The sequence below is a fragment of the Lissotriton helveticus genome, chromosome 6 (genome assembly GCF_964261635.1).
Source record: "Lissotriton helveticus chromosome 6, aLisHel1.1, whole genome shotgun sequence".
Classification (NCBI taxonomy): domain Eukaryota; kingdom Metazoa; phylum Chordata; class Amphibia; order Caudata; family Salamandridae; genus Lissotriton; species Lissotriton helveticus.
Genome location: NC_136067.1, coordinates 1,651,923,329 through 1,651,947,809, shown reverse-complemented (window position 1 = coordinate 1,651,947,809; position 24,481 = coordinate 1,651,923,329). Strand labels below are relative to the sequence as shown.

Sequence of the window (24,481 nt, the reverse complement as noted above, 5' to 3'; positions counted from 1 at the left end):
GGTCGTTTTGTGGGGGGTCAGATTTTGGAGATATTCTTCTGCACACTGTTGTTTCCCCGAGTCCGTAGTGGCTGTGGTGGTCTCTCTTTCTTTGCGCAATTTCGACGTACAGAGCCAGTGTTGTTGCTTCTCTACTCATCTGTTTTAAGTGTGATGGAGGCTGAATGGAATGGTGTTGTTGATGGTATGTTCCCTGGGCGTGGTAGTTTTCCCACTCTCGCCCTGATGAGATGATGGGGGCGTTTTCTTTCTTTCACTTCCTTTGACTCCTTGGGCCTATGCCCGTCCTGACCTGTTCCACACCTGATCTCGTTTGCTCTCGGAAGTTACCGGTCGCGCGGGGTTAGTGCCTGGTCCGGCGGCCTCCTGGTGGTACCAGGTGCTGTGGGTTAACGCCTGTTGTGGTTCCGGTCTTGGGGGCCGTTGCTGTGCTGGGAGTTTTGCTTCTGTGCATTTCTCTTTCTGGTGTTCGCCTTTTGGTGCTCACTTGGTGGTTCTGATGAGTAATTCTGCACTTGCTCCTGCTCGTCGTGGGCGGGCTCCAAGACCTTTCCGTGGTCTTGGGCGTGGCCGGGGTACTTCTTCCACTGACTGGTCCCCGTTCCCTGCCACCTCTTCCTCCTCTTCTACTGCCTCGGTTGCTCCAGGTGTGGTTCCTGTGGGTGGTTGGCTGTCTCTCTTGTGGTCGGCTTGATGCGGACTGTGTCGGTCCACTGGGCTCTCCTGTTGGTGTTGACAGTTTTTTCCCTTGTTTTTCCTACTGTCTCCCCCAGACGGTTTCCGATCACCCCTTGCCCCCCGGGTCACTCTATGTTTGGTGGCACTGTTGGGGGCTTACGCTGCCTTGTGGAATATGGCGCTTTGTTCCGATGCCTGTGGGTCAGCAGGGGCTGGGTGTATTCTTTGTTCTCTTCCGGGTGGGGTATCTCACGGGGCCTGTGTCCGGTGGAGGATCTGCCTTGGTTGGATTGATGTTTTGATCCCGTCAAATTCCTGTTGGTGTCCTTGGGTTTGCAGGATGCTTCTCTCCATGTCCCTGTCCTTTTGACCTCGCGTTTGAATTTGCCTTTTGACCAGTGTTCCTCCCCTCGTGTCTTTGCTGTGGTTCTGGCACCTCTGGTTGGGCTTTTCCATGGGAGAGGGTTTGTGCTCTTCCTAACACGGTTGTTTGGTTGAGTCTGTTTCTTTTTTCTCTGGGGCAATGCTCCATGTCCGTGAGAGTTGCCTAGTCCTTGTGGGTCACTGATTCTCTTGATTCCTGGTTCCTTCTCTGGATCGGATGTACATTGGGGCTCACTTGGGACGCTGTTGGTTTGGTGTTCATACATCATGCACTGGCATTGCCTCTGACATCTGTTTTCGGTCTCTGGTGTCGGGGACTTGCCCTCCAGTGTGACTTTGGTTGGGGGTCCGGGTATACTGTCCGCCTGCTTGTTGGTGGTGCCTTGGGCTCCTCTCCCTTTGTCTCTTACGGTAAGCTATATTGTTTTTCTCATTGACACCCCTATGGTCTGGATTTTGATTGGGGGTTTCTGTGCCTGCCCTAGTGAGGGTAATTCTGTGTTTGTTCCCTCTCAGATGGTCACTGCGAGTGCCTGCCTGTTACCCTGGGGGTGCTGATCTGGATGAATCTTTGATACGAGCTGGGGGTCGGTGGCTCTGCTTTCTTGTTCTCCGTTTGCATGGAGCTGAAGGCTGTTCAGTTAGGTCGCTTGGCGTTTACTGGCCTTGCTGGTGGTTTGCCGTGTTGGTATCCGGTCAGACTCTCATGTTGTCATGTTCTGCTTCTCTCTATTGGGAGGGTTGCGATGTTCGTTCCCTCAGTTTCCTCTGTCGACTCCATGGTTCCAGGCCGGGGTCTTGGTTGGACTCACTGTCTGCAGTTTCTCTCCCGAACCGGGGGAATGTGTTGGCGGAATGTCTGTGTGGGATCTTTCCCTCCTTGGGGTCTTTATATCTGTTCCAGATGATATTCCAGCCATTGATGTGGTGTTTTGAGTGTCCGGTGGTAGACTTGTTTGCTTCTTCGGTCCTTGGCACGTTCCATTGTTTCTACTCTTTTATGCCTTTTCCATAGGCTTGGAGATGGATGCGATGTCCTTCCAGTGACCGAGGAGCCTGTTGTCTGCCTTCCTCTGGTTACCCTGATTCCGGCAATTGTGCTGGGGTTTAGGTGTGATGGGGCTGTGGTTCCTCTGTTGTTGGTGGCGGCATTGCGTCCAGGTTGGAAGTTGCCGTTCATTTTGTATCCATTTCAGGGGCCCTCTGGTTCCTCTTCCGGTGTTCCGGTCTGTGTTCCTTCTGGGTTGGCTCTTGTGCGGTCTTCCCTGTTCCTGAATGGTTGTTCATTTGGGATTACGGGTCTTATCCTGCTGTGTGGGCGCCCCTCTGCTTTGTTGTCTTTCACTATGCATTGGGTCTCCTTTGCTATTTGGTGTCTGCGCTATGGTTTGGCTCATGATCGGGTCCTGGTTTTTTTTGGAAAGGGGGGGGGGGCAGTGTTGGTTGGGCTTGGCCGTTTCTTCCCTCCATGTTCGGGGGACTGCCTTTGGAGTTTTTCTTCTTGGTCTCCCTTTTGTGTCTGTGGGGTCTTTGAAGACTCATCTTTTCGCATCTCTGGCACTTGTACGCCCTTGTCCTGTGTTGTCCCCTCCCTGTGGGACCTTCCGTGGTGTTGAGTGCGTTGAACAGGGTTCCCTTTGGTCAGTTGATGCAGGGGGACGTGCTGTGTTTGGCGTTATGACGGTTTGGGTGCTCTTGCGTGCTCTTCCTTCTTTTGTGCCTGCTTGTGCTCTTTCTTAGTTGGTTGGCGGAGGTGGTGCTTCCTGTTGACTCCTTTGAACATTTTTGGTTGGGGAGCGTGCCTTGGTGTGTTATTTGCCTCGCACGGCTGCTTTTTCTGTTTCCTATTGTTTGTCGTTTTGGCTGCTCCGTCGGGAACTATTGCCATCTCTTCCGCTCTCAATTGGAGGATTTGGGCGGCTCTCTTTTTGGTGTCGGTTTCAATAGGTGGTTCCCTCTCGTCCGATTCGGGGGCGTTCTACTCGTTTTGTTGCTGTTTCTTGGACCGCCTTTCAGGTTGTTTCCATGGGTGTTTTGCGGGATGGCCTCTTGGTCTTCACCTCTTGCCTTCTTTTCTCATTGCCGGCTTGAGGTTGGTGCTTCTGTTGCCTTTGCCTCTTTGGTTCCGTACTCAGTCATTTCTTGGGGGGGTGTCTCTCTCCGTTGTTGTCACTGACGTTATTTGTTGTGATGCCTTCTACGTGTGGGCTGTGTTTCCTATACATGAAGCTGATATTGCTTTGGTATCTGCTCATTAGTAATTACTGTGGCGAGAAAGACGGACGAGGAGGTAATGCCCCGGTTACTTACCGGTAATCTTCATTACTCCGAGTCCTAGTCTTCCTCGCCACAGTAAAGCTTCCCTTCCCTCCCGGCCCTTTGTTGTGGCTTCATGTATACGGCTTTGGTTTACAGGTCGTGGTGTGGATCTTGTATCCTTTTATGTGATTGGTGGTTGCCACTGGGGGCCATATTGGACGGATAGGGAGACTAGTATGTTAACTTTTGCTTGGAGTTTCTGTAGGAGCAGAATGCTCATTAGTAATTACTGTGGCGAGGAAGACTAGGACTCGGAGTAATGAAGATTACCGGTAAGTATCCGGGGCATTTAAGCCAAGTGACGCAATGCAGCGCGGTTGCAAGAATTCACAAACATGACAGACACACTGTGTTGTTCTCTGAAATTACTTAATCGCAGCTTGTTTCCCCAGCTGCCATTCTGCTACCAATACAACATGATTGAATTTATTTAGTGCACTACACCAAATTTCCAAAATCTATAAATGACGGGGACAGATCTTTAAGAGTAATATGGTTATAAAAACCTGGTTAAACGTTATACTTAAGCAGGCTTAGGGGTCTTCATGTGGATAAGGAATGTATTTGTGGGTAAAACACGTTTTGTTTACAACTTGAATTGAGAGAGAGGAGAAGGTGTTCTGTATAAGTCGAACTTAGAGTTGAGATAGCATTGTGTAAAACTATGGTTAGGATGCAAGCACAATAAGATTTGCAGCAATGTTAACCCGAAATGTACAGCTTCCATCAGCAGTATTGCTTTTGGGGAATGAATAAATTTTTATAGCATGGATGTGCAGCCTAAAGTGCCTCAAAATGTTTGCTGATTTGGAGTAGTTCTGTTTTTTCACGATAGCCGTGAAAAATGTATCTGATTAATAATAATAATAATGAGGTTTATAAAGCGCTTAGCTACATCAGCTGATGTGTCCCACTCCTATAAACCAGAGTGCGACTTTGATAATCTTAATCTAAATTAATCTGAAAAGCCATGTTTTTAAATTCTTACGAAAGACTTTCAGATTTTTCTTGCCTGAGCCCGAGGAGTAAGGAGTTCCACATCTTGGCAGTCAAGCAGTTGAAGGAACGCCCTCTAATACGAGATCTCTTAATTCTGGGGAGCCATACAAGAGAGGCGTCACCTGATCTCAGATTTCTTTTAGGAAGGCAGGGAGTGATCAAAGATTGAATATATTTAGGGCATTTAAGGTTAAGAATCTTAAAGTAATAGCACATGGCTCTACAAGACACCCAGTGCCTTAATAGAGGTTAAGTGCAACATGGCTAGAGCTGGGGCCGATGGCGAACGTCTAGGCAGATTTAATAGCAGCCGAGCCGCCATATTCTGCATCAGCTGTAGACTTCCTAATCGGGCCTGTGGCACCCCGAGGTACGAAACATTGCAGTTATCCAGTCTTGACATGGACCACTGTCTTTCTGGCAGCTTCAGGCAAAAACACAAGAATTTATTTGAAGGTCTTTAAGATCCTAATGCATTGCCCTGCGAGACTCCTGATTTGAGTGTCAGAGGAAAATTCCAAGTCAAATCAGATTTTTCACTTTCGATTTAGGCATAGGTAGCTTTTCCAGAGAGTCACACCACCAAGCAATTGACCAAATTGTAGGATGTTTTCCCGGGATAAGGACATCGGTCTTCCCCGCGTTAAGCTTCAAGCAGCTCAGCTCATCCATTCGGCCACTCTGATAGACAAGAATGGAGCTTTCACGCAGCATTAGAGGATTCTTGAGACAGAGTGAGTATCAGCTGCGTGCGACACAATGGAGAAGTTGTGGCGCTCGATGACATCAGTCAGAGAGCGCATATACAGGTTGAATAGTGTTGGACTCATGGAAGAGCCCTGAGGTATCCCCTGCTGTAGTGGAAAGACCTTCGGGAGGTATGGTTTTTGTGTCACCTGAAAAGACCGATCTTGTAGGAATGATGCTATCAACTGTAAAGCCTTTCCATCAATTTCATGGTTGTATAGCCGTTCAAGAAGTAGGCTATGGGACACAGTGTTAAATTATAGCATCAAAGCAAACACATGTTTTTCTGGAAATCTATAGCCCAATTAACAGACCTGCAAGAATTGTGGGATTTTCATTGGGTCCACAAAAGATACTAAGAATCAGATACGAATAGGTCAGAGCTCTGACCAATTAAAAAGCTGAAAATTGCCATTCATTAAACTCTAGATTTAATCGATTTAGTCACCTTTTTATCCTACATAAATCCTAAACTGTCTCATGCAGCTTAGGATTTTTGCTTGCAATCTCATTTCCTGCCACCTACTGTCGCTCTAGAACTAGCAAGGGATGCAAATTATGCTGTAGAAGAAGTTCTGATGAAGAAGAGTCACATGAGTTCTCTGCTGTCCACCAGACTACTGCCTTCAAAGAAAGATATTGTAACAAAACTATGATCACAAATTTCCAAGAGATTATAAATTCATAGTTTAAAGCCATATTGCATGCTAGCAACATCCAAGCATATTGTACAATCTAGGAGATGCTGACAAGTGCCCTATCCAGTATGGTGGACAGTTCAACACTTTTTATCCAGGAATCTTATTTTCGAAGCCTCATGGTTAAAAACAGGCTTGTGAGCTAATACTGCTGGTTTGCTTTTTAAAGTGTCACATGTTAATTTTTTTTAATTTGCTTCCTTCTGTTAAGACAATCATGCATTTATGTATTTATGTAATTTGTAAAGCGCATGCCTACCTAAAAATGGCTTCCCAGCACGGACATCCTCACTAGCTCACCAGAATTACTGAAGCCAAGGGAGGCTGTTAATAATGAAAAGATGGGAACAACCATGTTTTGAGGTGCTTACACAAAGCTATAAGTGATTTACAAGTTTTCAATGATTGTGGCAAGGTTTTCCATAGTTTTATTCCCAGATATGCAAATGCTCGGACACTTTGGTGGATTTTCTTGACTCTGGGAATTGCAGCCAGCAGCAGGTGGCTAAAGCGGAGCAGGAGTTTTAGGTGTGTATCAGGACACCAAAGGTCTCAAGTACAAAGGCCCTGTTATGAAAATATAATTGTCCATACAGCATAAGGCTTTAAATTGTGCCAGACGTTCAACTGGCAACCAGTGAAGGCTTTATAACATACTGGTTGAATAAGTAAATCTGGGTGGATGGAAAAGGAGCCATGCAGCTGCATTCCGTACAGTCTGAAACCGTTTAAGCAGAGAAGTAGCAGCACCCAAGTATAGAACATTTCCGTAGTCCAGTCTGGACATTACAAGGGACTGGACTACTGTTATTTTAGCAGGGGCCAGAAGGCACACCAAGGTTTTCCTTAAGCATTTATGGATGCCAACACAGCAGACTGCTGTTTTGTTGATCTGACAGCTCATCGACAGCTTGTCATCGAGCCATACTCTCAGATTTCTTTTACTGGACCGGTGATGGAGTATTACCCATAGCAGATGGCCACAGATGAGTGCCCCAGAGATGGTGTTGGTTCCCCACCAGCAGAATCTCTGTCTTGTCCCCATTCAGTTTTAATGACTTTCCATTCATCCAAGATGAACCTTGGTCAAGACAGCGCTAAGAGATTTTGTCCTGTGGATATCCTGAGATGATAAGGACAACACAAATTGGGTATCATCTGCACCAGAAAACAATGTCAGCCCATGCAATTTTACAATCTTCGCTGAAGGTCTCACATACAAATTTAAAAGTAGGGGACTCAGGGACACTCCGGAAGCTAGGTGGTGTGAGTTAGACCTATGATCATTTGAATGCACCTGAAAGGTGCGGCCTTGCAAGAAAGAGCTCAGCCACACCAGGGTTGCGGCGCACACATCCATGTCTCCTAGCCTGGTCATTAACCCCTTCCGCGCTGATAACAAAGCCAGCTCGTCATGGGCGTTACCTGCGCTACGCGGATGACGAGCTGGCTTTGTCATAAACAGCGCGATTTTAAAAAATCAGCGCACAGCGGGAAAACGCGGTAGCGGTTAAAGTAAAATGGCTCACAGTGTCAAATGCGGCACTGAGATCAAAAAGGATCAGTGCCGCTGCACCCCCTTTATCTAGCTGGCACCAAAGATATTCAGTGACGCCGAGGAGGGCTGATTCCATACGGTCACCAGGCCTGAAGCCTGACTGCAAAGAATGTAATAGACCATTTAGTTCAATGTAGGATGAGAGCTGTTTCTCCAACAGCTTAGCCAATGTCGGTAGGAGTGATATAGGCCTATAGTTTGACCATACCAGAGGGTCCAAAGTTTTTTTTATTTAGTATAAGTGTAACTAAAGCGAGCTTCCATGCTAGCGGAACAATGCCTTATGACAAGGAGGAATTTTAAAATTAATAAAAAGCTTCATAATTGATAACAGGTGGTGGTGGTGGTGGTGGTGGTGGTTGCGTGTGTGCGTGTGTGTGCGCGCAGTGGTCAACTGGAGAGACTGATCTGACAGCTGCAAGCAGAGAACTAAATAAAATCACATCTAGGGGTTGGGAAAAACTTGGCGTGCAAGTTGAATCAGAAGACACTTCAGAGGGGCTAGCCACAAAAGAGGCCTGAATACCTGCGACTTTGTTTTAAAAGAAGCCCGCAATATCATCACATTGTACTTACGTGAGGGGAGTAGCGAGGACAGTGCTAGCCTGATCTGACAGATTTTTAACTACCCTAAATAAATATTTATGGCAGTTTTTAGCCGCTATGGCCCTATCAGAGTACAATTTAGCTTTAGCAATGCAACATTCTTTCTGATATTGTTTTAGAGCTATTTTGTATCTCAATCTGTTCTCATGATTCTAGGTTTTTTGCCATCCCATTTCTAACCTATTGCACAATTGTTTTGGTTTGGTGCAATAAATCATTAAACCATGAGGCAAGGTGGAGAGTTCAATGGAGTTTTTTGCTAGAAGCGGGAACTAGTATATCAAGAGGGGATGTCATCTAAGAATCTAGAGTAGGAGTGTCCGCTATTACTGACTCACTCAAAGTGGGACAATTAACTTCAAGTAAAGAATTGAAGGCTGAAACATTAAGCTTAGACCATCTCCTACCATGGAATGTTTCTGGGGCCTCTCTTAACTGTGGTCCAGATTGAACCAGCAAAGAGAAAGGAACTGCAAAGTGATCCGTCCATGTTAAAGGAAAAGGCTGATAGATTTGCAAACCACTAAAGTTAGTTAATATAGGATCCAACATATGGCTGGCCAAGTAAGTTGAGAAGTTCAAGATAAGATGAACATTAAGAGCCGCAAGATCCTCTATAACGGACGAAGCCATGCTACAGTCTCCTTCATCAAAATTAATGTTGAGCTCGCGTAATATGCAAAAGTTGGAAATTTTAGGAATGGGCAATGTGAGAACATCGGAGATACTAGAGCTTCAATTGGCCACATTGCCCGGTCGGCAATAGATAAGGGCTCCACACAAAGTAAAAACAATGAAAAAAAGAAGAGCTTTGCATTCGCGAATAGCTAATGAATCTATTTTGTACATAAAAACCAATCTTTAAAAATATTAGCAGTTCCACCTTTTTTGTTTGCGTTCTGTCTCAGTATCCTATAGGAAGGGGGCAAGACTGAAATTACCCCTGGCCCGGGGGCCTCAGTATGCCAGGTTTCTGTTAAGTCAGGGTCATGGTCTATAAGAAAGTTAAACATGTCCCTGTGATGTTTTGCAGGTGAGCGACAATTTAAGCTGAAAAGCTTAAAACCGTGTTATTTCTGAGCAAAGCCAGGCTTCCTGTGATCCAAATGGTTCCCTAGGGAGGGAACAGGTTTTGAGTGCAGGGGAGAGGTCATGAACCATGTGGGCACTTTCTAACTGCTACCATCTGGTCTAAATCAGCCAATGGGGACAAGCAACTGTAACCAAAGGACGCAGGGTAAACAACTGAACAGCAGAATAGGTGGGCTTATCTAAAAACGAAGGTGCAGCATTCCTGGCAAATGACAAAGATCAACTGACACAATAGACTATGATTATCTGCACTCTGTCCACATTCTTTCATGCTGAAACTTAGCAATAGTGTTAGGAAAAGGCTAATCTAATGTATGTGTCTGAACAAACACTGATTCGAACTTCATTGTCTTCCTTCATGCCAAAATCAGCAGAGGCAAACTGCTGGGCTTCCAAGACCAACTCAAACAAACTGATGCCTTAAGAGAGGGAGATCTTGCTCACATTTATCTTTAAAAGGAAAGGCACAAAACGAATTTTACATTGTATAAATGGTCTATCCTCAGAACATTGGAGATATTCCCAGCAGGGAAGAAAAGAGCAGATGGGAGGTGGAGCGTTTACTTTATTAATGAAAACAGGAACTTGACCAGTTTTGGGAGGAGCTGGGAAGAGGAAGAGATGAACACAAGTGGGTCACACTCCGGTCATGTTTTTCTGTAGTAAAAAGGACTCCCAGGTCACTTTTGCAGTAACGCAAACCACTTGAGTAGGACTGAAACACAGTGTTAAAATTATCTGCAGGTAAAGTGCAAAAACTAGAGTTTGATCTTCTCAGGTACATTCTTAGCCCTTAAAGGAAACCCAGAAAACTAGTTTCAGAAAAAGAACTGCCATGTTCAGATGAACTAATACCGTTTTGCATGCTGCTGTTAAGGATTGTGCCAGAGTAATGGAGAGACAGTCTCCAGGCTTGAATTTGAATCTATGTATGCATGCATCTATTTATGTCGCGTTTTTATTGTGTAAACCTTGCCAAAGGCAGCGGAGCACTTTATAGGGTCAGTGGCAAGGATAAAGTACAGTTCCCGATCAGTGAAATTCGATAACCAGTGCAGCTGTGCAGACAAAGGAGTTTGTGTCTACCTGGAAGAGAACAAGAAGACCAGCTGCAACTAGACATTTCTTCAGCCTCCACACGTAGATCTCCTCCCGTGTCTGCGGTGTAAAGAAGGCTCTGTAGAGAAAGTAACTCTGAACTACTGCTAAGGAGTTCTGGGACCCGGATGTAATTGGACACTTCGCCATGAACCTGTACTGGAGAACTGAGGAGCTTTTTCACAACCTGTCCAAGACTTTTAGAGAACCAGGGAATAAATGACAAAACTTTTTGTAACGTTTGGGACACAGAAATGTTTCTATTTCTGAAAGACACAACCTCCAACCTCCCTGCCTACATTTTAGTAGGGGTCCCGTTCTATGGTTTTTCTACAGAGTTCAGCTATACTGAAAGGCAGAGAAAAAGGAGTATTTACCCTTGTTGAGACCTATATAACTGGCTCCGTTCAAGATTTTCAACCTCTAGAATTTTACAAAGTCTGTATGTAAACCACCAGCTCTTACCTGAATGCACTCAATCACCAGTTAGCAATGAAGGGTGTGCAAATCCTGGTCTACCACAAAGACCAACACTTAGGGCATGATTACAAGTTTGGCGGTCCTGCCAGCACCCTGCTCCAGGACCAACAAACCCATAGTCAGACCGCCCGCCAGATTAGGAGTTTTCTTTTGGTCTGGCGGGTGGTACTTTGGTGTTTCCAAGGCAGTGTCTATTAAAAAGGCACCGCAATGGGAACGCCAAAGACTGTTCCTGCATGGCATGGACTGGATAGTCCATGCCATGCAGGAAAGGGGGTGCATGTAGACAGGTGGGCACACCATGTGCCCCACTACATGCATCCCATGGCCCTGAAAGGGAGGTGGTCAGAAAACTCCTAATACGTTAACCGGTGCCGCAGCGGCCCCGCCAAGCATATTAGGGCCTCTGACTGCCATGGGATCCCTGATCTCCAGCGGTTCTGTGGGGGTCCCACTATTGTATTCGCAATACGGTGGGCACACCACCAGTCTGGCAGTCCAGGTGCAGCCACCATGGTTTCAATACAAAAGGTATTTTAATTTACCGTCAGGTTTTCCTCAAACTAATTTTGTCAAAAATCAAAAACTGCCACTCGACTCAGATAGAATTTTGGTATTGTTGCACATGTACCAAATATTTTTTCCTCGGAGATGGAATTTTCCTGTTGTGCCAAACTTTATAAGAATACACCATGTAGTCCTCACACAAACCAGTTTAGCTAAGAGGAGTTAGACTGTTTCGGCTTTGTGAGAAATGAGTCAATCTCACACAACTGGGGCTCTCTTCCAATAGCTTAATATCATGGTTTGCTACAGCTTGCATGCCCCATAGAACTACGCAGGAATTCTTCCGCAGGTTCTGGTCCCCTTATAGCTAATGAGATCCTAATGTGAAATACTAATCTGAGAACCAGAAGGGTGTAAGAAACAAGAGAAATTGTCTCAAACAGTTGGCCAATGGACAGATTTCAAAGGCAATGAAGACAGAGAAGCGGTATTTGGTGAGCAAATACTGCCAAAAGCAAGTGATACTCAAAGTACGGCCTAGGACCTCATGCGGCCCTCCTGACCTTTATGTGAGGGCCCCTCTCAGCAGCAGCACTGGGCTGCTTTTTTACTCGACATAGCACTAATATTAAAAATATGTTAAATAAATGTGGAAGCATTTATTTACATTTTAATTGCTGTTAAAGTGAGGAAGTAACTAGGGTGTCTTGCACTGCTTAACTTTAGGAACACCTTAATTTATAAAGACATCTTGCAGCAGGCTCTTCAAAATTCAAAAGCGTATTTCGTTAACATGCAGAACTGCCTCACCTTAGTATATCAGATTACATCAATTCCATTCATAAGTATTGTTTTAAAGTGATAGGTTTTCAAACATGAATTTAGAAACATTCATGCTTCCCCTCATCCTGGCAACAATGCCAACAGTGAAGTCAGTTGTTATGTGCACCCTTTCTTAGGGTGACCAGAGTTGCTAGTTTAGATTAACAACATTATAGTTTATTAACTCAAACACAGGAGAAGGTTTTGTAAGGCACACATCATGAAGTCATATTTCGAGGCCCTCCTTTATGTGACAATGAACGGAAAGTAAAATAAAACATTTGCACAAGATCACACAATTTGGTCAAGTGGGGAAGCCAGGATCGACCGAGGTTTTCTGGTTATACATTGTGCAATTTAATTCAGACAGTAGATGCACATGTGTTGCATTGTCTACACTAAACTTATTCCCCCATACCCCACCCCGACCATCCGCTACTGGCATCAGTATGGCCCTGTCACACCACTAACCAAACTTTTTGGCCCCTGGGAAAATGTTTGTGTGTACCCATGGCCTAAAGCGAACAAGTTATGTTTCACGGTACCTACTGTGTTTTCAAAAAGTCCACTAGATGCTAAAGATATTACCTCAACGTCCTGAACCATTGAGTTTTTCAACCCTCTTTTCTCCGGTTAAATATTCATGCCATCAGCGTTTTAAAATTTCAATTCCTTAGAAAACTACTTAGTAGTATGTAACTAGGGTTATTCACACCAACTTCTGAAAGTACACTAATCATATTGGACAAAAAAAATCTATTTCCCTTACATTAAAAGAAACACAATGGTAATCTTACCTGTGTGACATCTTTTATGGTAAATGAGTATGTGGTTCTGTGTAAATCTTGCACCACAGTCATCACAAGAGAATGGTTTTTCACCAGTGTGAATTCTGTAATTACAAAATATTAGTAGCATCGTTACTTGAGAATCCCCTGTACATTGTGTGCTTCTCTAAACTAATGAAGTAACAATACCTAGAAAAAAAGAATACATTTTGGGTTTCTGATAAATAAACATGCAAGTACCTGCGAAAACAGAGGATTAGTCAAAGGGTAGAATAGATAAAGACAGCAAAACCAGAAAACTTTATGGATTCATTCTTAAACAGACCTACCAAGCTAAAAGACTTTAAGTGTTGAAAGCGTTCTGAGAATCTTTTAAGAGAACCAATACTACAAAGTGCAGGAATCCTGTTCAATTCAATAACAGCAGCATGGTGGTCCATTTGATTTTCTCTAGAATACTTATATTAATTGCACAAGAATCAGTGGCCCATAACATGCCAACTAGACAAACCAAAGAAAAAAAGTCACAGCTCAAGAACCCCCTGGCTATCAAGATTCCAAACTACTATAACATCAACCTTATTTACCAAAAGAAACCAGTCTATATATTTTCCAACTAAATGTTTCTCAGCACTTTTCACAGCCAAAATTACATCAACATATGAACCCAGCTATGATAACTATTGGTCTATTCAAAATATGTCACAAGCTCAGGTACATTTGGAGTTGGGTCTTGCATGTCAATACTTAGCCAGACAGGGAGGCTTCTTTACAGTTTGCAAAATATTGTGGGATGCCCCAAAAACACATTAAGCAACCAGATTTGGACTGAAATTATGAGACCTAGATCTTAGAACCTATGACAAACATTTGTGTGCTCAACAATGGTCTCTTTGAAACTTAACGATTTGTGGGAATCACCAACCAACCCAATGGTGTTTAAAAAGTTAGAATGTAGTATAAACCTGTAAAAATGCTTTTGCGTTTGCAGGACAAGAATCAATTCACCAACAAGACACATGCTGCATGAGGATAAACTCATATGATCAAATAATTGAACGTCAATACTTGAAGACTAATTTCTCAACACATTTAAAACTAAAACTTCTCTCATACAGAAGGGCCAATTTCCCCATAATTAATCTTCCAATGGAAAAAGGGTTGCAATGGAAAAGGGTGTGGTCCGCTCCAAACTGCAGGCTCTATGGTTACGAAGAAGACATAGTTTTACATATTCTGTGTGGGTGTCCAATCTTGATAAATGCTCACAGGCCGTTTTTAGGCTAAAGCTTAAACACTCTCAGAATAAGAATCTGCAGGCAAGTTTGATACATAGCCTAAATGGCCACCATATGCAGCTAAATTGCAAACTTGCAAAAATGTATGGATCATTTCAACGCCTGTTAGCTGCACAAGACTGAGCGTACCATTGCCATTCTGGCCAATTGTACTGCAATTTATATAAAGAATTTATTTAGTATTCAAGATTTATTATTTAATGGCTTGCGTTTTAGAAATTCGGCTGTTTCAAATGTGTTGCTTTTAACAGTTTTTAAGATCTAGAGTCGTGAACAGCTTCTTAGTTTAAATATGATTAATTCTGTAATGGTTTTAATGAACCATGCAATAAAGAAATTACTACTGTTCTATACAATCAAGACAGAAATACAGCCTTCAGGGTAGCATTCAAAAGAAGCAATGGCAAATAACAATCCTGCCTCACAAGAAAGCACGAAGAACTAGGAGTTGTTTCAGTCCAACAAATCAATGGCATCTATGGGGTCTATATATTCCTAACAAAACACTAAAATGTTCCCAAGGAAGCAATGCCAAGTAAGTGAATCTAGTCTTCCAAAGAAGCAATGTATTCTAGAGGCATATATTCCCCCAAAAAATCGATGCCAACTAGGGAACCATTTTATGTCCGAAAAGTACGTTCGGAGTCCAACCTCCAAAGTATGGTATGCCAACTGCAGTGTTCTGCTCTCACATGACAGCAGTTTCTCCTTCCCTGGCAGTAATGCCAATCATGCACCCCTACCCAAAGCACGGAAGATGTTTTTCAAGTTTTCAAGGTTATATTGTTCCCAAGGTAGTACCAAGGTTTGGACTGGTTCTCCCAAGAAAGTGGGTTAGCCTTTAAGGGCGCTAGTGAGATATCTTGGGCTAACAAGCCAAGATGACATTATGATGGGTCTGAACAACAATTACAATTGCAAAGCATTAAGCAACCAAGATGACCAGAGAGCATAAAATATATATATGGCCCCTCCAAATGTAGAAATTACATTAGAGCACTACCCATGTGAAAAGGGAAAAAAGATACTTATCATGCAGCAATGCCTATTTGTGCAGCTCATCACTAAACGACACATTATATTAAGTGAAAACCTCAGAAATGCCCATATAAGAAAAGAACAAATCACCAAATAGCCCATAAGCAATTTTCAAAAAAATCATCTAACAAAAAGGCCTTCTAATGGAACTGGAGATGTGAAAAAGACAGGGCACATAAACCAAAACATTATTTGCAAAGGAAAGTGAATAAAAGTTTGCTTTTACCAAGTGAAAAATGTGGTCCCTCCTATTAAAGTACTACTGAATGTATGATCACATTTGCACCATGCAATCACAAAAAAGGCCTCACATCATCACACTGCTTGTAGCCACAAATATACATTTTATCCTAATCACGGACTTGTTTGTGAGTACATTTCGAAGACTGGTTAAATTGCACTGAGCTCTTACAATTCAAGACTTGATGTTTTAGAAAAATATTTTAATTTCTCAACCAGTTCTATTCTAAAGCCTCAAAAACACAATCTGCAACAATCAACCCCATGGTGCTTTCCAGTATTCGGCTCAGCAAGTTAGTGCGCAGGGTTCTTCATAAATATTCTACGCAGTTAAAACCACAGTGTAGAAAAACGAGAGTCAATTTAGAAAGGCACAGGCACCAATTCGAGGAGGGACCCATGACTGCATAAAACACAAATAGACTATGGATAAGGGAATGAAAGCTCACAAGCTTCACTCCCATGTCACAGCATCAATTCACGGCCTAGGCGATCTGTGCCCAGTTAATACTAGGCCAGGGCAGTGACATCTGCAGAGTTTTCTGCACTCTGCGCTCTTTGGAGCTCGCGGAGTGCAGAAAACTGCTCCGCATAGCGCAGCAGAGTTTTTTCCTCGCTTGAGTTTGCCAGCGGTACGTTGGCGAGCGCCAGATGCTACTCAGGGAGAATTTCTACTCGAGTGACAGGAAGATCAGCGCGAACGGCACTTCATGCCGCACTCCACTCCTTGCGGAACTCTGTATAGTTTTTTTGACACTTCGCAGAGTTCCGCATAGAGTAACTCCACAAACTACACCCAGGCCTAGTTAATACGCTTTATCACTTCATCATAAAGGATTGCAAACATTTTTGTAACAGACAATAAAGCAGACGATGGCATAAAGTATCTATTTTTTTTAGCAAACTTGTGAATGAGAAGTTCCAGTATGAATGTTCTGGTTTTACCTGCCAAACCATAATGTACTGCGCACTAAAGAGCAGTCTTATACGCTGATGTTCCTGAATTTATCTACTGAAAACAACATGCAAGATAGTACAAAAATATACGGTTTATGCAACTGACAAGAATATTAATTTGCTATATACTTCCTGATTCTTAATTCATCTGCAACTTGCGTACGGTGCATAATAACATTCTCTCCAATTATGTTAATTTATTATCATATTAAAATACTACTAATATAAGATGTAGGACTCAAACAATATACTAATATCCTAGAAAACAAAAAAACAAATTGTAAAATTATGCTCACAGATTAGCAATGTGTACACCGCAAATACATTGGAAATGCACAAATCATATCCATATGTTTAAATAGCGGTAAGAACAAAGAAATTAAATGGGTTTACAGCAGTATTCCCATGAGCAACTGACACGAAAGGGGATTTGCACTCAATTCTATATTTAGATTCCCGTCAGTGGCTTTTACCTTTCCTAAAAGAATCCAAAAATGTCATGGAGTCTTTTCATACCTCATGTGTGTTTTAAGTGCAGAAGGCTGAGAAAATCTTGCCTCACATTGAGTGCACCCATAAGGTTTGTCTCCTGTATGCGTTCGTTCATGAAGCCGCAATGCGGTTTTGGAGCTCAAACCTTTAGCACAAATTTGGCAAAAGTGGCGCTCACCACCACCCTCGTGCACCTGAAGAACATGCCTCTTTATGTCTTTTTTCCGCTTGAACTTTTTCCCACAGAGCTCACATGGAAACCGCCGCTCACTGCTATGAACATGACGCTGGTGGCTCCTCAAGTTACAGCGGTTGGCAAATGTCTGACTGCATGTATCACACTGGTACACAACTTCGGTAAAAACACCATGAGTATGTTTGTTGTGCTTCAAAAAACTTTTTTCATATAGAAATTCCTTGCTGCAGGTTGTACACTTAAAATTGCCACCCTTTCTCTTCTTGTCATCCGTTTTTTTTAAGCTTTCGCTGAATTCACAGTTGCTGTCAGTCTCTTCATCCTCGGACTTCATATTTTTTTCTGATTGTTCTTCCAGCCTCAAAGTTCTATTTTGATTATTTATGAGCATGTTCCTGATAGAATTATTTTCGGAGTCCTTCTGCTGTTCTCTCAATCTTCTAGTATATTTCTTCTTAGGAATTTCCACAAACACTTTCCTTCCTGCCAGTCTCCCACTAGCTCTTCTGATTTTTGCAAATGGGGGATTGAGGCCTTCTCTTTTCTCTTCTTCCACTGGTGATTTTTCAGTGGATGTGTTGGAACGCTCTCCACTGCCACTTCCTACTGGTGGGGAGACTACAGATTCTGATGGAATCTCTGCGCTAGTTGCAGGCTCATCGATATGTACATCCAAATCCAAGAACACATTTCCATCATGCGCACCTTCATCGTCCCTGGACTCCACCTGTGACTCTGAAAAATGCTGCAATTCCAATAGCACTGTCTCAATCATCTGCTTTTTAAGCTGAAAGCAAGTTTCAGTTAAGTCCAAGCATTTTAACTTTTCTGCAGTTTCAAACATTCTCTGGACTCTGTGTTCTTCCACTTCAACCTTGGCAGTGTACACAAACTCAAGAAATGAAGCAAAGTCAACAACTTGAACTTCATTTAGGAGTATATCAGCTTTGGAACCACGCATGATCGGGTCCTCACTTAGAAATACTTCCTTAAAATACTTGCTTGTAGCAGCCAAAACAACCTTGTGAGCAAGAAATTCTCCTCTGGCTCCCTGATGCTCCACTCTCACTGTAACATCGCAGAAGTGGCCAAGAAGACGCAACTGATGCATTTCCTTCAGAAGGTTAAAAGAGGACGATTTTGACTCCAATAAAACAGCACGAGACTCCATTTTGAGTTTTTAGACGTCATCTGCTGAAAAAATAAGAATATACTTAATTAAATGGGACAAAAGCTCTTCTCACCCGCCACACAGAACATATACATGTAAATACAAAGTACATTTAAATTTCACAGTAAAAATAAAATACCACAGGGTTTGTTACGTGGAAATTGCAAGACCTGCAGTGGGGCTGATGCACTTATAGGTACAAAAGTGGCAAGCTTCAAAATACTAGAGCCATGCTGTAAAAGTAGTGCACAGTGCTGAGTGCAATTTTCTGCCTTGTGGAGATGCCATACATCTCTGCGAGGACCCAAGAGTGAAGTTCTCAGTGTTCAGAGTGATGGAAATAGGACAGAGAAAACAATTTTAAAGGCACATTCTACCTTAACAATTCTGTATTTCTGCAGATGGTTGAGAGAATTGGACTGAAATTCAAATGTGCAGTCAATAGTAGTTTTAAGAATTACTGTCTGTATTTTAGTTTATGAAATATAATCAGACATACTGATGTTACATAATTGTTCAAGGCAACTGTATTTGAGCTTATACTGTGTGACCAGGAAGAAGCATCAGAAGAATTAAGCAGCTACCTGACTGTCTGCTCTTTAACTGTTCAAATAAGTTTACATGTTTGTACATTTCTTAATAGTCAAACTATTAAATTATAACTTTGCAATAGTTTATTTTTTTTATGAAAACCAATGCCCATCCCTCCTGTAGTTCACAAAACTGGTTCACTTGCAGCATGGCCCAAGACACTGCCAAACTAAAACTAAAAGACATGTTACCCTCATAGATTACATGGAATGGATGTTATTGTGGGCATTCAATATCCAATATATTTTGCTCTGCATAGGCTTTTAAATTCTAGACAGGGAAACACCATAAACAACTCACTCCAACAGTAAGGACCAGTTGACATAAAGGTAAAGACTACTGGGTCCAGATCAGGCGCTATCAAGAGTGAATGCAAACCACTAGTGTGCTTTTATATGTGACGACACAGAACACAATTGCTTTGAAAAGACAACCTGAGAGAGACCCTTTTCAAACGTTTTGGAGTAAGATTACTTCTTCTAACAGCTGGCTTACTAAATGCTATCTCTGGGAGTGCCTATGTAACATGTTAAAAAGGTGGCATGTGTGCCTCTTTACTTACGGTTGACACAACACTACATAAGCAAATCAGTTTTTTTTATCCTTAATAAATTGTACCCTATCCTTGAACAAACTGAATCAAACTTTGGAAAAGAAAGAGTTTAAATGTAGAGCTTTTAACTATTTAGAAATGAACAAAGGAAATTTCAGCAGGTAAAGAAAAAATTAACAATCAGTGGCAGAGCCCAAACGTCTTGCCTTTTCACTGCCAGTTCAGACCTACTGGCTTTGTTATTGCTTTTTGCCAACACTATTCAGCACTGCCAAAAAGATAATGAAAATGTTTTTGCTTGTCAATGTTGTACAGCATAGGCAAAATAATGCTCCAATGGTGGAGTCAAAGAAAAAAAGAGAGCTGTGAATAAAAAGCAGGGAAATAAGATAGAAAGGGGAGCCGTCCAATCAAGAGCAAGGGATTGACCTAAAGCCCACTGTTAGAAAATCCCTTGTTTTTTGGGATCCCCCATTTTTTGCTAACCAGTATTGCTGGTTTTAGAACTCCACACATTAGGGTACTGCTGCCTAGTCCCCAGTGTGTGTGCTCTGACCCTTAAAACATGGTGAAATTGGCATAGTTAACTTCCCAGTAAGGTCATAGGATATGGTGCACGGAAATACACCAATGTAACAGAAAGTTAAATATCACCTGTGGCCTGCAGCACCTATTGTGCCATCTGCTATGCTGACAAGGAAAAGAATGGCTTCAGACTTACACATATAGCCTGTTGCAGCTTTTGAACATGCAAGCAAACCGGTCATAATAATCTTTTTTGATAGGAAGGAATCCTACTTTTAAATATTAAGCAAATCACAAGTGTGTAGTCCACATGGTAGCATGCCTAGTATTTTAAGTGGCACATGCAAGAATTTCATGTTGGCATGTTCCTTCGTGACAAACCCCCAAAGGCTATTTAAACTGTAAAAAGCTGTAGCTTATCTAATAAGAAAGACTAAAGTACAAATAAATTCCTATTTTTGCTTTGGTATAAACTACCAAAAAGTTTCAAGCACTGTTTTTAATATTCATTAAACATCCAATTGAATAGTGCAGCTGCATTTTTGATAAACATATAGGAAAAGTAACTTTTCAAAAGTTAGACTCTGCCTGCCTAAACCTTCAGTGGGCTAATTAGCATTAGCCTGCCAGCAGCTGCCCAGTCAGTGCTTTTCTCTTAATGGGGTTTGATAACTGCTCTCGGAGCAGAGAGAACGGCTTGGGCATTTTTTAAGGAAGACCTAGATGGAAGATATATGGCTCTTCTCAACTAAGGAAGAGCAGTTAGGAAGGTTCATGATCTCGAAATGGTCCCAGATGAGGCCTGCCCTAACACAGTTTGTGTAAAAAGAGACCCGAGGAAAATAGGCCTTGTAAGCCCCGGGGCAGTGTTGGTAGGCATCCTTGCACCATCCCAGTGGGAGAGGTATTCCTAGATTTTTGCCCTGAGCTGCACCCTCAGGGTAGCACTTTCTGCCATTCAGAATTACTGCTTTTCAACTATTCCTAAAAATACTTGGGAAATTAATAACTGTACCCAAAATATTCCAGGGCTGAAGTTGGAATACTAAATAGGCGTCTTGGAATGTTCGTCCTGGAATGTTCTGGAGAAAGTTGCTCTTTGTCTAAATATTCTAGGACTGGAGTTAAAATAGTAATTCTGATCTTCTAGTGTCTACCACACCAACAGATACCGTGAGGGCACAATTCAGGGCAAGAAACATGAACAGTGTGGGAGGGGGAGCTGGTTCCAGAACCAGATGGGTATGGTTGATGAGGGGGGGCTGTTAATTTCCCTTGAAAAAACCCTGGAAGGGCCAACAACTTATTCTAGGGGCAGATAGGTTATGTGATGTTGGGTTTTCCTAGGAATGGTACACTGTGGGGTAGTTTACAGTGAGGCACACAGGGTGTGCTGCAAAAGTAGGAAGGATTTCCTTGAGAACTTTTTGCCCAATAGTTAGGTATTTTCTAGGAGACACCCTCACCCACCGCTACAGAAACCTACAACAGTGCAACTTCACCCATAGCTCATCAGCACACATCTGAACCTGAGATGAACAGAGAGGACTGGGCCTACTGTCTCTGACCTGCGTGGACACTTAAAGGGCTGGACCTGCTCCCACTTGTACCAAAGGACTGAGAACTGAACTCCAAGAGTCAGCTGGTTAACCTGTCTGGCTTCTGCGCTCTCTAAATGAAGAGGGAGAAGAATGGAGCAGCAGGGCAGCCATGGTCCAAATTGCAAATACAGCACCGCTGTCGCGGTCTGCTGACCCAGCAACCTTTTTTCTGTTAAAGAGCACATATCACCTCTGAAATACCTGTTCGTGGAAAGGCAGGGAGGATAACAAATTAACAATCATCCTCCATGGTTTGAGGAGAGCGGAGGAAGTGCAAAATTCTCTATTGTGTAAGATTAAGGAGTTACCCATCCGCACATTTGGCAAGGTTCTTATGGCCAAATAAATGGGTTAAATCCAACAATAAGTCCTTCGCTTTGTGCAAGACAGGGAACTAACAAATATGTTCGGCAAGGTCGGAGGAGTTAATAAATCCTAGGTTATTCATTATTCCTGTATGACACTGTAAGGTTCTGGCTTGGTCATTGAGTCTGGTGTTTCAATGTAAGTACCATTCTATCCATTAGCAAAAACCTGTCATACCATACAATGAACGTGAGCCTTGTGCCAGGGTGTGATCTATGGGCAGAAACAGTAACAATTCTGATATATTGAGACGTAGGCGGTTGACTGATCTGAGAGGCTATTGTAGGGGACAGAAACGTACCCAAGCAGGACACCTCTGAATCCCCTGCATACCGTTGGCATGCTCGTAACAAAAGACTTAACGCTTCCGCTTTATCCCCGAAGATTGTGTGACAGCTCGAACAACACATCCTCCCAAAGACTATGAAGGTGCAAAGAAGCCACTGTGTGAGCGCATGCACAACTCAAAAGACCCAGAAGATTCAGACAAAGAATGTACTGAGGAGCAGTTGATTTAGATGAGAAGTTAGATACTGAGAGCGAAAGGGCAGGGAAGTCCAGAACAAACCTGAGAAGCACCTGGAAATTAGGAGACGCAAGTTAAGTTGCACAAGTGGAGTCAGAAGGATGCGCGGCAATCTTGAAATTAAGACCAATTTATAGTGAAGAGGCATACAACTGAGTTTGTCACAGCTTTACAGAAAATAGTTGTGACATGCCAGTGAACTTTGGCTTAGTGTAAACAAGCAGCCTCGCAGGTAAATTAATGACCTCTGCTGGTAGTGTCTAGGAGACGCACACACAAAAAAAAAAAAGAATAGCCATATGCAATAAATTCTCAAGGATTGAGATACACGTTTACTTGCTTCCCTTTATAAATAAACCAGCAAAGAAGACGACCGATGAAACCCCTAATGCCATATAAAATGAAATGAATGTGTATCCTAAGAGACGAGACCTAACAAAAATGGACGATTGAATGGGCTCCTCTCAGCCCAGGTTACCACACATAACCTTCCGTAGACACCGACCCTAGTATTTGCAATGATATTTCCTGCCATCACATTCACCACCTTTCACTTGTAGATGCCATGTAATGAAGTGGGAAGTGCATTTGCTTTTACTGAGTTGAACAACCGACAATAGTTCAATGCTGATAAGTTTAATTAAAGGGGTTATGTCGACAACTATATTGTTAAAGTTTCACTAAACAAACACGCAAGGCGTCCGGAGCACTTGTCAACTACTTACACGGACCGAAGGTGAATTCAGTGTTATGATCGTTGTCCGTTATTGATATTTTAACAGACAACATTTGTCCATAACGACAGTGCTTCCGGGTCGCATGTCAGCCAATCCCAAGAATGGGAATATCCTGGGAGCTGTCTGAGAGTGGGAAGGACTCGTAATATGTAAAATGACCTAGGATTGGAGAGCGGGCGGCACCTCAGCAGCCTCTAGTGCGCTTCAAAAGCATTCGAAAACTGCCGATTGGCTGTGGAGTCAGCACGTGCCTTTTGTGGTATGTAAACATTATCAGAATTGAAACCAAGCCGTTTTGCTTGCTGCTCTGCTGGTTGGCGGTCGTTCACCAGTTTGCTGGAAAATAAGTGTAAAAGTTAGGCGAGAAGGGAAACTCTAGCCGGAAGCGACAGCTGGTTTTACAGTGGCAAGCACTACTGATGCCACGCACGATCGAAAAGGGATGGGCGACAGGGTGCTAGTTGAGTGCAGGGCTGATGGCGCGTTATGAGAGTGACTGATATTAAACCCTTATAACAGCTGTCTAATCGGATGGTCGAGGAGTAGAAGACCCTCGCCTGATGGCAAGAGGTTCGTTCAGGGCTGCATGAGCAAAGCGCTGCCACGGCTGCCACTCTAACTTTAGTTTAGCATTCATGAATGATTAGCAGCTCTAGTACCGCTTGACAGCCAACTAGGCGCTATGCCTAATATGCGTGACTTTGCATTTCAGTGGGGTGATGCGGACCACCACACTGAAATACGTTAGTGTCACTCCTGATGTTTAATACTTGGCAGGGCTGCAAATCGCTTTCGGTCACAGCGCAAGCAGATTAAAAGCAGATATTAAACAAAATGCTTTCGGTCATAGCGCTAGTGCCCCCGGTAGTTTTAGCCTTCTGGCACGCTATTACCTATCGCATTTATCTACATTTAGCTCATCTATATTCTGGAAAGATTGTTAATGCAATTGGATTGATGGCTTTCCTGGTTAGTGCACAGTTCTTTCCAGAGCACACTCGTAAGTGTGCCCGGTGCCACATTTTTCAGCATATAAGAGTACTTTATAAAAAGTAAATCGGCCATCTTAGTACAATTAGCGAGCCCACATTTCAACCTTCTGGTAGACTGGAGTGCATTAGGGAAGGCCAAAAATGATCCTTATGCAGTTTATTGCCATAGGTAGAAGACCAATATAGAATTGCTAGCAAAACTTTTTTTAAATAGTCCCAATATAAAATCTATAGATGTATTACAGAGTTTAAGATTCATTTGACGAAGTTGGTACCTCAAGTAACTGGATCTATTTAACATGACCTTGTGGTGGATTCTGTGGCACATATTGCTATCTTGTCTAACCCCCAAATACTATTAAGCCCCGACATCGTCAGTGCGTTCGCCTCTAATTTAAAGGCTCCAATGATACAATTTTAGA

At 42.9% G+C, this 24,481-nt stretch overlaps 1 protein-coding gene across 2 annotated transcripts in view; it reads right to left on the bottom strand.

Moving 5' to 3' along the window:
• Positions 1–23,171, bottom strand: part of GZF1 (GDNF inducible zinc finger protein 1) — a 70,722-nt gene extending 47,551 nt beyond the window's left edge. The window contains exons 1-3 of one of the 2 annotated variants that reach the window (XM_078649502.1): positions 23,056–23,171; positions 16,826–18,191; positions 12,786–12,880 (exon numbers count right to left, since the gene is read on the bottom strand). In XM_078649502.1, coding sequence (XP_078505628.1) covers positions 12,786–12,880; positions 16,826–18,168 — 1,438 coding nt within the window. In that variant the 5' untranslated portion in view covers positions 18,169–18,191; positions 23,056–23,171. The remainder of the gene's footprint in view (positions 1–12,785; positions 12,881–16,825; positions 18,192–23,055) is intronic. The other variant, XM_078649503.1, reaches the window with a different exon arrangement.
• Positions 23,172–24,481: the final 1,310 nt, after the last annotated feature.